The sequence below is a fragment of the Muntiacus reevesi genome, chromosome 22 (genome assembly GCF_963930625.1).
Source record: "Muntiacus reevesi chromosome 22, mMunRee1.1, whole genome shotgun sequence".
Taxonomy (NCBI): Eukaryota; Metazoa; Chordata; class Mammalia; order Artiodactyla; family Cervidae; genus Muntiacus; species Muntiacus reevesi.
Genome location: NC_089270.1, coordinates 31,931,684 through 31,946,329, shown reverse-complemented (window position 1 = coordinate 31,946,329; position 14,646 = coordinate 31,931,684). Strand labels below are relative to the sequence as shown.

Genomic DNA, 14,646 nt, shown 5'->3' with positions numbered 1-14,646 from the left:
CAGGAATGGAAAAGACGTGAGCCTCAACACCAACTGCGAAATAAGAATGGGTAACTCGTGGTTTTTTCCCCTGCGTTTCTTTTTCTTTCTTTCTTTTTTCTCTCTCTTGTTTTAAAGGGCAATCAACAGGCCTCAGGGTGTTCTGACTACCAATGATTCATTATAACCGAGTTCCCTCTGGTAACAGTTTTCAAAGGAGAATCTCAGTGGAGGATCGTGCACCATGGAGCTCAGCTTTCACTTTATCGAAAGGAGGGAAGGTGTCCGGCACCGGGGCAGGGAAGCTCGCACCCAGAGCCCCTCCTTCCCTCCTACGTCCGGTGACTGGAAGGAAGAAGGATGGCAGACCCCAACCAGAACTGAGAAAGCGATGAAACGGGCGACAAGTGGAGGATTTCCGCCTCAACAAAGCCCGGAGTCGCTGAGGCCGAAGCCCACGCCGCCACACCTACCCCGCGCGCTCCCCTCGCCGCCCAAGGCCGGCTCTGCCCTGCCCCGCGGCCTCTCGCGCGCTCCCTGCCCGCCCGAGTGGGAGACCCAGAAAGTCGGACCCCTGGTCCTGCCCGCCACGCCCCACTTCGCGCCCACACTTGTTCTCTCACCCGCTGGTCCTCCAGGAGGAGCAAGATGCCTCTTCCCCCGGACGCGCAGCCACCGGCTGCGATCCCTCCATCGCCTCCAGAGACGCAGCCGCAGCTGGCTACTGGGAAGCAGGGAAGAGGGCGGGACCGCGAGGTCAAGGGGCGGGCAATGACGTCACACGAGGGGGCAGGCCTTAGAAGCGAGCAGCCAGGCGGCTCCTTCCCGTCAACCCCAGGGGCGTCCTGGCTTCCGGTTTGGGTGTGGTCCGGGGGAGGGCTTTGCAGCAGGTAGTTGAAGCGCGCCGGTTTGGGGGCGGCGGGTGTGTGTGCGTGCGTGTGTGTGCATGTATGTGTGTGTGTTGGGGGGGTGGGAAACGGGGAGTGTGTGTGTGTGTGTCTGTGTCTGTCAGAGTCTTCACCGTCTGACCCATCAGGGAAGCCTGAAGTGGCACTGTAGCGACTTGGTTCCGGCGGACTTAAGCTGAACCAAAACTCTTCGCAAGGCAAACACAGGATTCCAGTGGCCAGCGAAGTAATGGGATTGCATAGCAAAATCCTTAAGAGTTTTATGGCAAGAAGAAACGCTTCATTTTATTAAAAATAGAAAAATCCGAAAGGCTAGTAATAAGTAGGTCCGGACTTCCAGTCAGGAATTCCATTTTAAGACGTTATACGTGTAACTTCTAATTTTGGACGTCTATTACATGTCAAGCACTATCACAAATTTGGTAGAATCATGTGATTTTCTTGAACGATGAATGACATATATCATCCAGGTTGCCTATAGTTTGTGAGAGAGGGACAAATTTACAATCGATGTAAGTGACTTGCCAGATTAAGTACCAAAATATACGTCTAAGAACTTCTCAACTAATATTTTTTTTGGAAGCTACAGAGTAAAAGTAGACGGGGAATATGTCCACAAACTCCTTTTCTGAAGTTCTGGAAGTAGAGGCTGTTTCACATAACTTAGGTCATCTAGCCAACAATGGGATGTTTCCATTTTAATGAAAAATTTCAAAGAGCAATTTTTTTTTTTTTACAATCTATGATTTTAGAGAAAAGAGTTCTTTGTGTGTAAAAAAAGTAGCAGTTACTGGAAGTGGATTCTTTTGGTGATGCTATACAGCATGTTCTTGGGAGAAATAGTATTTTCTGTTAACCTTACAACTGGCTTTATCTGTCTTTATGCCTGATGAATGGCAAAGCAGATGTTTACTTTTCTTAGTTCAGTCTCATGTTTCTTTCTTCTCAAGTTTCAGGAAAACTTTTCTAACACTAGAACGCTCCTCCTTTCTTGCTTTAGTGCTGAAAAGTATGGTGGCTTGATTTTTATAGTTTCCTTCATTTCTGTTGTGTCTGTGTTGCACATGTGTTTATATGTATTATGTATGTGTGTATGTTTGAATAGTTGCATCCTCAAGGCATAGAACAATAATTTTGTTTTAAAATCTTTATTTGGGATATTTTTAGATTTACAGAAAATTTGCAAAGGTAAAACAATTTCTGAATATGCTTCACTCAGTTTCTTCTAATGATAACATCTTACATAACTGTGGTCCATTTGTCACGACTGAGAAATTAATATTGGTACAAATACTATTAACTAGCTACATACTTTATTTGGATTTCACCAGTTTTTCACTAATGTCCTTTTTTTGGTATGCATCCAATCCAGGATGCAATACATTTAGAATTGCCCTGTCTTGATCATCATGTAAGTGTACATTTTAATGAATATCTTCTTGAAATTTTATGTGCAAATTGGATTTCTAAAATATTTTATATCATAAATTATAAAGATGATAACATCTATATTGTGTTTTATAATTATAGAGACTATTTATATGTATTTTCCATTTCATACTCCTAAATTATTGACTATTTGCTTGGAAGCAATACTGAGCAGTCACCTAAATATACAATGCCATTGCTTTACAGCGGATGACTCAAAAAGATGAAGAGCTTAAATGTTTTGGATAAATTCACATCATTGTAGATACAGAGTAATGACTAGTTTCATCCTTTGTTGTGTATTTCTCTAATATATTATACCCAGATGCCCCAAATTGCAACACCTGTTCCATGACTGTCATAAAGATTAGGAAGTACTGTGTCCTGAGGTCAGGCCTTCATGAATATGGTTGGAAAGCAGCCTACCCTGAGTTTGGAAGCAGACTTCACTGTCCAAAGCTGCTGCAGTAACATTTGAACTGTCTTCATGCTGGCCATTTGAAAGAACTCGAGGGAATTCTTTTGTGAAGGAAATAAACCTTTCCAAAATGTGAATAATTATCCTCTTAAGTGGTCTATGGATTGGGATATATGCATATCACATTTTCCTGAAATATTTTTTAAAAAATTGCCCATACAACAGTACAAAGACAAATCATTGTAGATTAACAATTGAAATAAAATTTTCCAAGATACTTTATTATTTCATTTATCGACTTACGTATCAATGACTAGAGATCAGTTCAGTTGCTCAGTCATGTCTGACTCTGCAACCCTATGAACTGCAGCACACTAGGCTTCCCTGTCCACCAGCTCCAGGAGCTTACTCAAACTCATGTCCATTGAGTCGGTCATGCCCTTCAACCATCTCATCCTTTGTTGTTCCCTTCTCCTCCTACCATCAATCTTTTCCACCATCAGGGTCTTTTCCAGTGAGTCAGCTCTTCCCATCAGGTGGCCAAAATATTGGAGTTTCAGCTTCAGCATCAGTCCTTCCAATGGATATTCAAGACTGATTTCCTTAAGGATCATCTAATTGGATCTCCTTGCAGTCCAAGGGACTCTCAAGAGTCTTCTCCAATGCCACAGTTCAAATGCATCAATTCTTCGGCGCTCGACTTTCTTTATAGTCCACTTCTTACATCCATAGATGACCACTGGAAAAACCACAGCTTTAACTAGACAGACCTTTGATGGCAAAGTAATGTCTCTGCTTTTTAATATGCTGTCTAGGTTAATCATAGCTTTTCTTCCAAGGAAAAAATGTCTTTTAAGTCTTTTCATGGCTGCAGTCACCATCCACAGTGATTTTGGAGCCGCCCAAAATAAAGTCTGTCACTGTTTCCATTGATTCCCCATCTACTTGCCATGAAGTGATGAGACCGGATGTCATAATCTTAATTTTCTGATGTTGAGTTTTAAACCAACTTTTTCAGTGACTAAAGGTAAAATATAATAAATCATACTCCAAAGTTTAACCTTCTTCTAATATTGGTGGAAAACAGATGACAAATCTGAAAATCCCTAAGTGGGACTTAGTATTTTTGTGGCTTTCTAGGCAATATGATGTAAATGCATTAGACTATGCCCTAATTTGTGATCGAGGCACTTCAACCCCTTTATGAAGGAGGCTGTTCAGCGCCCTGTTGCAGAGATCCAAATTCAGCCACAGTCACTGTTCACCATAGACACAAACTACTGAATTTCACCTCTTTGTCTTGACTGAAACAATATTCAGATCATCTCCCTTTGCATGGATGGCTTGTTTTCTAGTCTCTAGTTTGACAACCAGCACGTCTCTCTGGTCTGTATAGCCAAAGCTATGGTTTTTTTCCAGTAGCTTTTGTACAGATGTGTGCTGTTGCTCAGAAGAGTGAGCAGCGAAGAACTGATGCCTTCAAATTGAGATTCTGGGGAAGAGTCTTGAGAGTCCCATGGACTGCAGTGAGATCAAACCAGTCAATCCTAAAGGAAATCAACCCTGAGTATTCCTTGGAAGGACTGATGCTGAAACTGAAGCTCCAATACTATGGCAGACTCATTGGAAAAGGCTCTAGTGCTGGAAAAGATTGAGGGCAGGAGGGGAAAAGTATGGCAGAGGATGAGGTGGTTAGACAGCATCACCAACTCAATGAACATTAATTTGAACAAAGGTCAGGAGATAGTGAAGGACAGAGGAGGCTGGCATGATGCAGTCCATGAGGCTGTAAAGAGTCTGACAGACTTAGTGGCTGAGCAACAACAAAACCTGTAGCCTGGGGGCATCAACCTTAAGCACACAGCAGGATCTCCTGGCCAGCAGGTTAAAGCAAATTATTGGACCCCACAGTAGTGTTTCTGCTTCATTATGCTTGGTTGGGGGGCTTAGCATTTGCATTTCTAAAAAGTTCCCCAGTTATCTCTGTTCTGCTTCCGCTGCTGCCGCTAAGTCACTAAGTCTCTTGTGTCCAGCTCTGTGCAACTCCATAGACGGCAACACACCAGGCTATCCCATCCCTGGGATTCTCCAGGCAAGAACACTGGAGTGGGTTGCCATTTCCTTCTCCAATGCATGAAAGTGAAAAGTGGAAGTGAAGTCGCTCAGTCGTGCCCGACTCTTCGCAACCCCATAGACTGCAGCCTACCAGGCTCCTCCATCCATGGGATTTTCCAGGCAAGAGTACCAGAGTGGGTTGCTGCCTTCTCCATCTGTTCTGCTAGACCTAGGCCTTTGTTTTGAAAGTGTCTTGCATTGCTCTCAGTCGCTTCCTCTCACTCATTCTGTGGGTACCTCTGAACCTCTTTTCAGTACAGCTTTCCTTATTGAGTTCTAGGCTGTACTTATCTCTGCGTTTGTCTTGTTTTTCTTTCTGTTGCTTAGTTTATTTGCAGTTCCATTCCTCTTGGGTCTGATGCCATTTTGTACTCTGGATCCTACCTTTCCTTAGACATACCTTATGTTTACCATTATAAGGGTCACAGGGTTGGTTAACTCCTAACAAGGACTCATACAGAAAATGTTTGTGATTGGGCTTTTTTTTTTTAAGCAAAGATAACTGGAATATATGTGGACAGAGGAAGTAGGTATGGAAACAGAGAAGAAGTTGGTTGGAAGTCTGGCATATAGATATACATGGCATCATAAAATCTGAGGGAAGTGTTGATGGAGAATAGAATCCTGTTGAAATATGGTTAAAGCTTATTGTATATTGATTGCTTGTAATCAGGGTTTCAACTCAAATGTAAATAGTTCCATTAGCTCATATAAAAGCACAATCATAAAGCTATATAGTAGATGAAGTTGATGACTTTAGCGACAGCTCAGAAAAACTGAGTTGGGTAAATGAACTCTGTTCCTATAATCAACTATCAGCAGAAATGTGAAATAGAAACTGGCTTTACAAACAGTCAACGGAAGTCCAAGAAAGCCTGAACCTACACTTTGGTCAGCTAGCTTCTAAAACCTGTCAAACACTAGCTCATTGATTTTCTTTTCAGTGGTGTAGTGCTTAGAGGCATAAGTATTTGCAGCATCTTCTTTGCCCATGGTGGCATTCTAGAGAGACCTTCATCACTTACAATCCATTGTAGGTCTAGAAACATTCATGTAGGAACATACTTAACAACACTAATCTGACTGAAGAAGGTATTAAAGGAGTCATCTCTCACAGTCCTCTTTTCTCTGGGCTTTGTGTGGGAGGCTGAATTTTATATTCCAGCAAGTAGAGCTCCCAGCAGCTCTTTCTAATCTGTACAATAACCCTCACCAGTGCAGTTAAGGATGTTTTAATGCTAGATGATTTAATTCTTTAATGATAGAGATAGGAAGCAAAGGTGTGGAAATACATACTGAATCTAGGTTATCATCTCCAATAAGACAGCAAGAGAGATATCTATCTTTAATAATTAGTGAAATTTGACAATTTTAGGATAAGCATACTCTAAAGATTCTTTATTACCAATTAAGATAATATTAAGTAGCAACAACAACAATGACAAATTACTCCTATGAATCCTCACCCCTCTGCTGGTGAGATTTCCTATTTAGTTCCAAATGTTGGGCAATTCTGGATGAAGGGGATAGGCAAGAAATAGCTTTGCCTACCACCAAGCTCCCCTTGATAGTGGAGGAAAGAGGAGCCTGGCAAAAAAGTGGGACAAGACTTAGCAATGAACAACAGGTTCCCCTTGGCTGGATCCCAAAGCTATCCATGGTCATTCCAACACCACGTTATCTGATAAAGGAATGTGACAGAGGAGAAGTAAAAGTGAAAAGAGGTGATCTTAACCAATACGATTATAATACCTTATTTTTGTGATTCTATAAAAGCATATAACCATAGGAAGACTTCTTTTCCAGGGCTCATGAGGGGGCTGAATGAGGAGATTTGAAGTAAAGTTTTATTAGTTTCCTAGGAAATTCACTTCAGGTTGCCACATTTTAAAAATATCAATTTACCTGGCAATTATTCTCTTAATCTGAAATGATTGTTAGAATTTTAAAAACTCATGTGAATTTCTTACTCAATGGACTAGTTATGCGAGAAAGTCAGTAATTAGGTAGAAGTTACCTTCTATGCTTCAGATGAAGATTCCAGCCACTGGAGTGTAGATATTTGGATTTGGATTTTTTTTCCATGTTTTGTTTTTTGGTGTTTATTTTGTTTGTTTTTATTTAATTGGAGGCTAGTTACTTTACAATATTGTAGTGGTTTTTGCCATACACTGACATGAATCAGCCATGGGTGTACATGTGTTCCCCATCCTGAACCACCCTCCCACCTCCCTCCCCATCCCATCCCTCAGGGTCATCCCAGTGCATGAGTCCTGACCACCCTGTCTCATGCATCGAACCTGGACTGGGGATCTGTTTCACATATGATAATATACATGTTTTAATGCTTCTCTCAAATCATCCCACCCTCACCTTCTCCACAGAGTCCAAAAGTCTGTTCTTTACATCTGTGTCTCTTTTGCTGTCTCGCATATAGGGTCATTGTTACCATCTTTCTAAATTCCATATATATGTGTTAGTATACTATATTGGTATTTTTCTTTCTGACTTGCTTCACTCTGTATAATAGGCTCCAGTTTCATCCACCTCATTAGAACTGATTCAAATGCATTCTTTTTAATAGCTGAGTAATATTCCATTATGTACATGTACCACAGGTTCCTTATTCGTTCATCTGCTGATGGGCATCTAGGTTGCTTCCATGTCCTGACTATTGTAAACAGTGCTGTGATGAACATTGGGGTACACGTGTCTTCAATTCTGGTTTCCTCGGTGTGTATGCCCAGCAGTGGGATTGCTGGGTCATATGGCAGTTCTATTTCCAGTTTTTTAAGGAATCTCCACACTGTTCTCCATAGTGTTTGTATTAGTTTGCTTTCCCACCAACAGTGTAAGAGGGTTCCCTTTTCTCCATACCCTCTCCAGCGTTTATTGTTTATAGACTTCTTGATAGCAGCCATTCAGACTGGTGTGAGATGGTACCTCATTGTGGTTTTGATTTGCATTTTTCCGATAATGAGTGATGTTGTGCACCTTTTCATGTGTTTGTTAGTCATCTGTATGTCTTCTTCGGAGAAATGTCTGTTTAGTTCTTTGGCCCATTTTTTGATTGGGTCATTTATTTTTCTGGAATTGAGCTGCAGTAGCTGCTTGTACATTTTTGAGATTAATTCTTTGTCAGTTGTTTCGTTTGCTGTTATTTTCTCCCATTCTGAAGGCTGTCTTTTTACCTTGCTTATAGTTTTCTTCGTTGTGCAAAAGCTTTTAAGTTTAATTAGGTTCCATTTGTTTATTTTTGCTTTTATTTCCATTAGTCTGGGAGGTGTGTCATAGAGAATCCTGCTGTGATTTATGTCAGAGAGTGTTTTGCCTATGTTTTCCTCTAGGAGTTTTATAGTTTATGGCCTTACATTTAGATCTTTAATCCATTTTGAGTTTATTTTTGTGTATGATGTTAGAAAGTGTTCTAGTTTCATTCTTTCACAAGTGACCAGTTTTCCCAGCACCAATTATTAAAGAGATTGTCTTTTCTCTATTGTATATTCTTGCCTTCTTTGTCAAAGATAAGGTGTCCATAGGTGTGTGGATTTATCTCTAGGCTTTCTATTTTGTTCCATTGATGTATATTTCTGTCTTTGTGCAAGTACCATACATACTGTCTTGATGACTGTAGCTTTGTAGTATATTCTGAAGTCAGGCGGGTTGATTCCTCCAGTTCCATTCTTCTTTCACAAGATTGCTTTGGCTATTCAAGGTTTTTTTTTGTATTTCCATACAAATTGTGAAACTATTTGTTCTAGTTCTGTGAAAAATACCGTTGGTAGCTTGATAGGGATTGCATTGAATCTATAGATTGCTTTGGGTAGTATACTCATTTTCACTGTATTGATTCTTCTGAGCCATGAACATGGTATATTTCTCCCTCTATTTGTGTCATCCTTGATTTCTTTCATCAGTGTTTTATAGTTTTCTATATATAGGTCTTTTATTTCTTTAGGGAGATTTATTCCTAAGTATTTTATTCTTTTCATTGCAAAGGTGAATGAAATTGTTTCCTTAATTTCTCTTTCTGTTCTCTCATTGTTAGTGTCTAGGGATTTCTGTGTGTTAATTTTATATCCTGCATCTTTACTATATTCATTGATTAGGTCTCGTAATTTTCTGGTGGAATCTTTAGGGTTTTCTATACAGAGGATCATGTCATCTGCAAACAGTGAGAGTTTCACTTCTTTTCCAATCTGGATTCCTTTGATTTCTTTTTCTTCTCTGATTGCTGTGGCTAAAACTTCCAAAACTATGTTGAGTAGTAGTGATGAGAGTGGGCACACTTATCTTGTTCCTGACTTTATGGGAAATGCTTTCAATTTTTCACCTTTGAGGGTAATGTTTGCTATGGGTTTGTCATATATGGCTTTTATTATTTTGAGGTATGTTCCTTCTATGCCTGCTTTCTGGAGGGTTTTTATGATAAATGGGTGTTAAATTTTGTCAAAGGCTTTTTCTGCATCTATTGAGATAATCATATGGTTTTTATCTTTCAATGGTTAATGTGGTGTATCACATTGATTTGCGATTGTTAAAGAATCCTTGCATCCCTGAGATAAAGCCCACTTCGTCGTGATGTATGATCTTTTTAATATGTTGTTGGATTCTGTTTGTTAGAATTTTGGTAAGGATTTTTGCATCTATGTTCATCAGTGATATTGGCCTGTAGTTTTCTTTTTTTGTGGCATCTTTGTCTGGTTTTGGTATCAGGGTGATGGTGACCTTCATAGAATGAGTTTGGAAGTTTACCTTCCTCTACAGTTTTCTGGAAGAGTTTGAGTATGATAGGTGTTAGCTCTTCCCTAAATTTTTGGTAGAATTCAGCTGTGGAGGCATCTGGTTCTGGGTTTTTGTTTGCTGGAACGTTTTTGATTACAGTTTCGATTTCCATGCTTGTGATGGGTCTGTTAAGATCTTCTATTTTTTCCTGGTTCAGTTAGTTATACTTTTCTAAGAATTTGTCCATTTCTTCCAAGTTGTCCATTTTATTGGCGTATAGTTGCTGATGGTAGTCTCTTATGATCCTTTGTATTTCTGTGTTGTCTGTTGTGATCTTTCCATTTTCATTTCTAATTTTGTTGATTTGATTTTTCTCCCTTTTTTCCTTGATGAGTCTGGCTAATGGTTTGTTTATTTTATTTATCTTCTCAAAGAACCAGCTTTTAGCTTTGTTGATTTTTGCTATGGTCTCCTTTGTTTCTTTTCATTTATTTCTGCTCTAATTTTTATGATTTCTTTCCATCTACTAACCCTGGGGTGCTTCATTTCTTCTTTTTCTAGTTGCTTTAGTAGAGTTAGGTTATTTATTTGATTTTTCTCTTGTTTCTTGAGGTAAGCTTATATTGCTATGAACCTTCCCCTTACCACTGCTTTTACTGAATCCCATAGGTTTTGGGTTGTTGTGTTTTCATTTTCATTCATTTCTATGCATATTTTGATTTCATTATTGATTTCTTCTGTGATTTGGTGGTTATTCAGATAAGTGTTGTTTAGCCTCCATATGTTTGTATTTTTAATAGTTTTTTTTCCCTGTAGTTGACATCTAATCTTACCACAGAGTGATCGGAAAAGAGGCTTGGAATGATTTCAGTTTTTTTGAATTTACCAAGGCTAGATTTATGGCCCAGGATGTGATCTATTCTGGAGAAGGTTCCGTGTGCACTTGAGAAAAAGGTGAAATTGATTGTTTTGGGGTGAAATGTCCTATAGATATCAATTAGGTCTAACTGGTCCATTGTATCATTTAAAGTTTGTGTTTCCTTACTAATTTTCTGTTTAGTTGATCTAACCATAGGTGTGAGTGGGGTATTAAAGTCTCCCACTATTATTGTGTTAGTGTTAATTTCCCCTTTCATACTTGTTAGCATTTGCTTTACATATTGTGGTGTGCCTACGTTGGGTGCATATATATTTATAATTGTTAAATCTTCTTCTTAGATTGATCCTTTGATCATTATGTAGTGTCCTTCTTTGTCTCTTTTCACAGCCTTTATTTCAAAGTCTATTTTATCTGATATGAGTATTGGTACTCCTGCTTTATTTGGTCTCCGTTTGTGTGAAATGTTTTTTTTCCAGCCCTTCACTTATTGTCTGTATGTGTCCCTTGTTTTGAGGTGGGTCTCTTGTAGGCAGCCTATATAGGGGTCTTGTTTTTGTATCCATTCAGCCAGTCTTTGTCTTTTGGTTGGGGCATTCAACCCATTTACATCTAAGGTAATTACTGATAGGTGTGGTCCCTTTGCCATTTACTTTGTTGTTTTGGGTTCACATTTATACAAACTTTCTGTGTTTCCTGTCTAGAGAAGATCCTTTAGTATTTGTTGAAGAGCTGGTTTGATGGTGCTGAATTTTCTGAGCTTTTGCTTGTCTGTAAAACTTGATTTCTCCTTCATATTTGAATGAGATCCATGCTGGGTACAGTAATCTGGGTTGTAGGTTTTTCTCTTTCATCACTTTAAGTATGTCCTGTCATCCCCTTCTGGCCTGAAGAGTTTCTACTGAAAGATCAACTGTTATCCTTATGGGAATCCCCTTGTGTGTTATTTGTTGTTTTTCCCTTGCTGCTTTTAATATTTGTTCTTTGTGTTTGATCTTTGTTAATTTGATTAATATGTGTCTTGAGGTGTTTCACCTTGGGTTTCTTGGCCTTGGATGGCTATTTCCTTCCCCATTTTAGGGAAGTTTTCAACTATTATCTCTTCAAGTATGTTCTCATGGCCTTTCTTTTGGTCTTCTGCAACTCCTGTGATTTGAATATTGGGGCATTTGACATTGTTCCATAGGTCTCTGATGTTGTGTTCATTTCTTTTAATTCTTTTTTTTTTTTCCTCTCTGCTTCATTTTATTTCCACCGTTATATCTTCCATCTCACTCATCCTATCTTCTGCCTCCGTTATTCTACTGTTGGTTCCCTCCAGAGTGTTTTTGATCTCAGTTATTACATTATTCATTATTGATTGACTCTTTTTTTATTTCTTCTAGGTCCTTGTTAAACATTTCTTGCATCTTCTCAATCCTTGTCTCCAGACTATTTATCTGTAACTCCATTTTGTTTTCAAGATTTTAGATCATCTTTACTATCATTATTCTGAATTCTTTTTCAAGTAGACTCTATCTCCTCCTCTTTTGTTTGGTTTGGTCGGCATTTATCATGTTCCTTTACCTGCTGAATATTTCTCTGCCTTTTCATCTTGTTTTGATTGCTGTGTTAGGGATGGCCTTTCTGTATGCTGGAAGTTTGTGGCTCCTCTTTATTGTGGAGCCAGCTCTCTGTGGGTGGGGTTGGATGAGTGACTTGTCAAGATTTCCTGTTTAGGGAAGCTTGCATCGGTGTTCTGGTGGGTAGAGCTGGGTCTCCTCTCTCTGGAGTGCAATGAAGTGTCCGGTAGTGAGTTTTGAGGTGTCCATGGGTTTGGTGTGACTTTGGGCAGCCTGTATTTTAATGCTCAGGGTTATATGTTCCTGCGTTGCTGGACAATTAGTCTGGTATGTCTTGCTCTGAAACTTGTTGGCTCTTGGGTGGAGCTTGGTTTCAGTGTAGGTATGGAGGCTTTTGGATGAGCTCTTGTTGATTAAGGTTCCCTGGAGTCAGGAGCTTTCTGGTGTTCTCAAGTTTTGGATTTAAGCTTCTTGCCTCTGGCTTTCAGTCTTCTTCTTACAGTAGCCTCAGGACTTCTCCATCCATACAGCACTGATGATGAAACATCTAGGTTAATGGTGAAAAGATTGTCCACAGTAAGGGACACCCAGAGAGGGTCACAGAGTTACATGGAGAAGAGAAGAGGGAGGAGGCAGATAGAGGTGGCCAGGAGGAGAAGAGGGGGAATCAAAAGGGGAGAGAGCAATCTAGCCAGTAATCAATTCCCTAAGTTTTCTCCACAGTCCAGAGCACCCAAAAAGATTCACAGAGTTGGGTAGAGAAGAGATGGGGAAGGGAGGAGATAGAGTTGACCTGGGGGAGAAAAAGGAAAGTAAAAAAGGGGAGAGAGCAATCAAGCCAGTAGTCACACTCCTAAGTAAAAATGGGTACTGAAGATTGGATTCTTAAAGGTACAAAATTGATAACAAAAACCAAGAAGCAAAGATTAAAAATCTGGAGTAGAGGTTAAGCTCTTGAAAATACAATATTTAAAAAATTAAACAAAATCACAAAAATTATAAAAATATATATGAAATTTGCTTTAAAAAGAGAGTCTTTTTTTTTTTTTTTGGCAAGATATTCAGTTCAGTTCAGTTCAGTCACTCAGTTGTATCCAACTCTTTGTGACCCCGTGAATCACAGCACGCCATGCCTCCCTGTCCATCACAAACTCCCGGAGTTTACTCAAACTCATGTTCATCGAGTTGGTGTTGCCGTCAGGCCATCTCATCCTCTGTTGTTCTTTTCTCCTCCTGCCCCCAATCCCTCCCAGCATCAGGATCTTTTCCAATGAGTCAACTCTTCACAAGAGGTGGCCAAAGAATTGGAGTTTCAGCTTCAGCATCAGTCCTTCCAATGAACACCCAGGACTGATCTCCTTTAGGATGGACTGGTTCGATCTCCTTGCAGTCCAAGGGACTCTCAAGAATCTTGTGCAACACCACAGTTCAAAAGCATCAATTTTTTGGTGGCAAGGTATTAGTAGGTTATAAAAATGAAAATTAAAGGAGTAATAAAGAACTTAAAATTTAAAAAAATTTTAAAATTTTAAAAAATGATAATAGTAAAATATATCTAGGAATTTCTCTGGAGCTGTTGAGGGCAGTGTGGGGTCAGTTCAGTTTCAGATGATTCCTTGGTCCAGCTTATACTTCTTGTCAAAGTCTATAGGCCCCTTCCAATGTAGTCAATGCTAACTATAGGGATTTAATCTGTTGTACCTGTCACTTCCAGAGCGGTTCCCTCTTTGTTTATTTTGGCTTCCTCTGTTTGCAAGTCTCTTCAGTGTCTAATTTCTGCCCTGACACAAGGGGGCAAAGGTGGTCACTTATTTAGTCTCAGTTGTTCAGTTGTGCTGCAGGGAGGGAGGAACTCTGCAAACAAATCTCACTGGCATGTGTGGGGAGTGCTCACAGTATCTTGGCCACTGGGTTTGCCGCCGCTCACAGAGTGTGTGCTTTCCCGGTCTACACTGCTCAGGCTCCAGGTTGCTCTGCAGGGTAACTGTCTAAAGCAGGCTTTGGGTTGCGTGCACTTCCCAGGTCTAAGCCACTCAGATTCAGGTTCTCAGGTACTCCACAAGGGCACAGACTTGGCTGGGCCTGCGTTTTGTGCCCTTCCCAGGTCCGAACAGCTCAGGCGACCAGGTGCTTGGCAAGTGCACTCTCCCAACTGGGCGGTGCATCTTATCACCTCCCGGGTCCCAGCCCCTTGGCAGCTTCCTGGGTGCACAGTGAGAGCGCTGTCTCAGGTGTGCTGTGTGTCTCCTCTGGGGAGCTGGTCTCTGACTGCGACCCTCATAACATGTCAACCATCCAGGATCTCAGCAAGACTTCGTTAGTAACTGGGAGCTTGCTCACAGGTTGGTAGAGGATGCAGTCTCTGGAGCCAAGATTGCCCTTTGCCTTCCGGCTCTGCCTGCCTCTCTGCTCCAGTGGGGGGAGGGGCCGCCCCGGGGCGGCTAGCTCTCCTCTACTATTTGCTCAATCCTTTGTTTTGTGAGAGGGCCAGGCTGTGCCTCTGAGATTTTCACGGGAAAGTTCTCTCTCTCTCTCTCTTTTTTTTCCTTCTGGCTATCCTGCAGTTCCCTGGTGGCTCAGACAGTAAAGTGTCTGCCTACAATGTGGGAGACCTGGGTTCAATCCCTGGGTCAG

General features: G+C 40.6%; 1 protein-coding gene across 1 annotated transcript in view; it reads right to left on the bottom strand.

Moving 5' to 3' along the window:
- UBA6 (ubiquitin like modifier activating enzyme 6) overlaps nucleotides 1-717 on the bottom strand; it is an 81,966-nt gene extending 81,249 nt beyond the window's left edge. Inside the window, exon 1 of the mRNA XM_065914662.1 lies at nucleotides 603-717. Within this exon, the coding sequence (XP_065770734.1) occupies nucleotides 603-673 (71 nt within the window). The 5' untranslated portion in view covers nucleotides 674-717. The remainder of the gene's footprint in view (nucleotides 1-602) is intronic.
- Nucleotides 718-14,646: the final 13,929 nt, after the last annotated feature.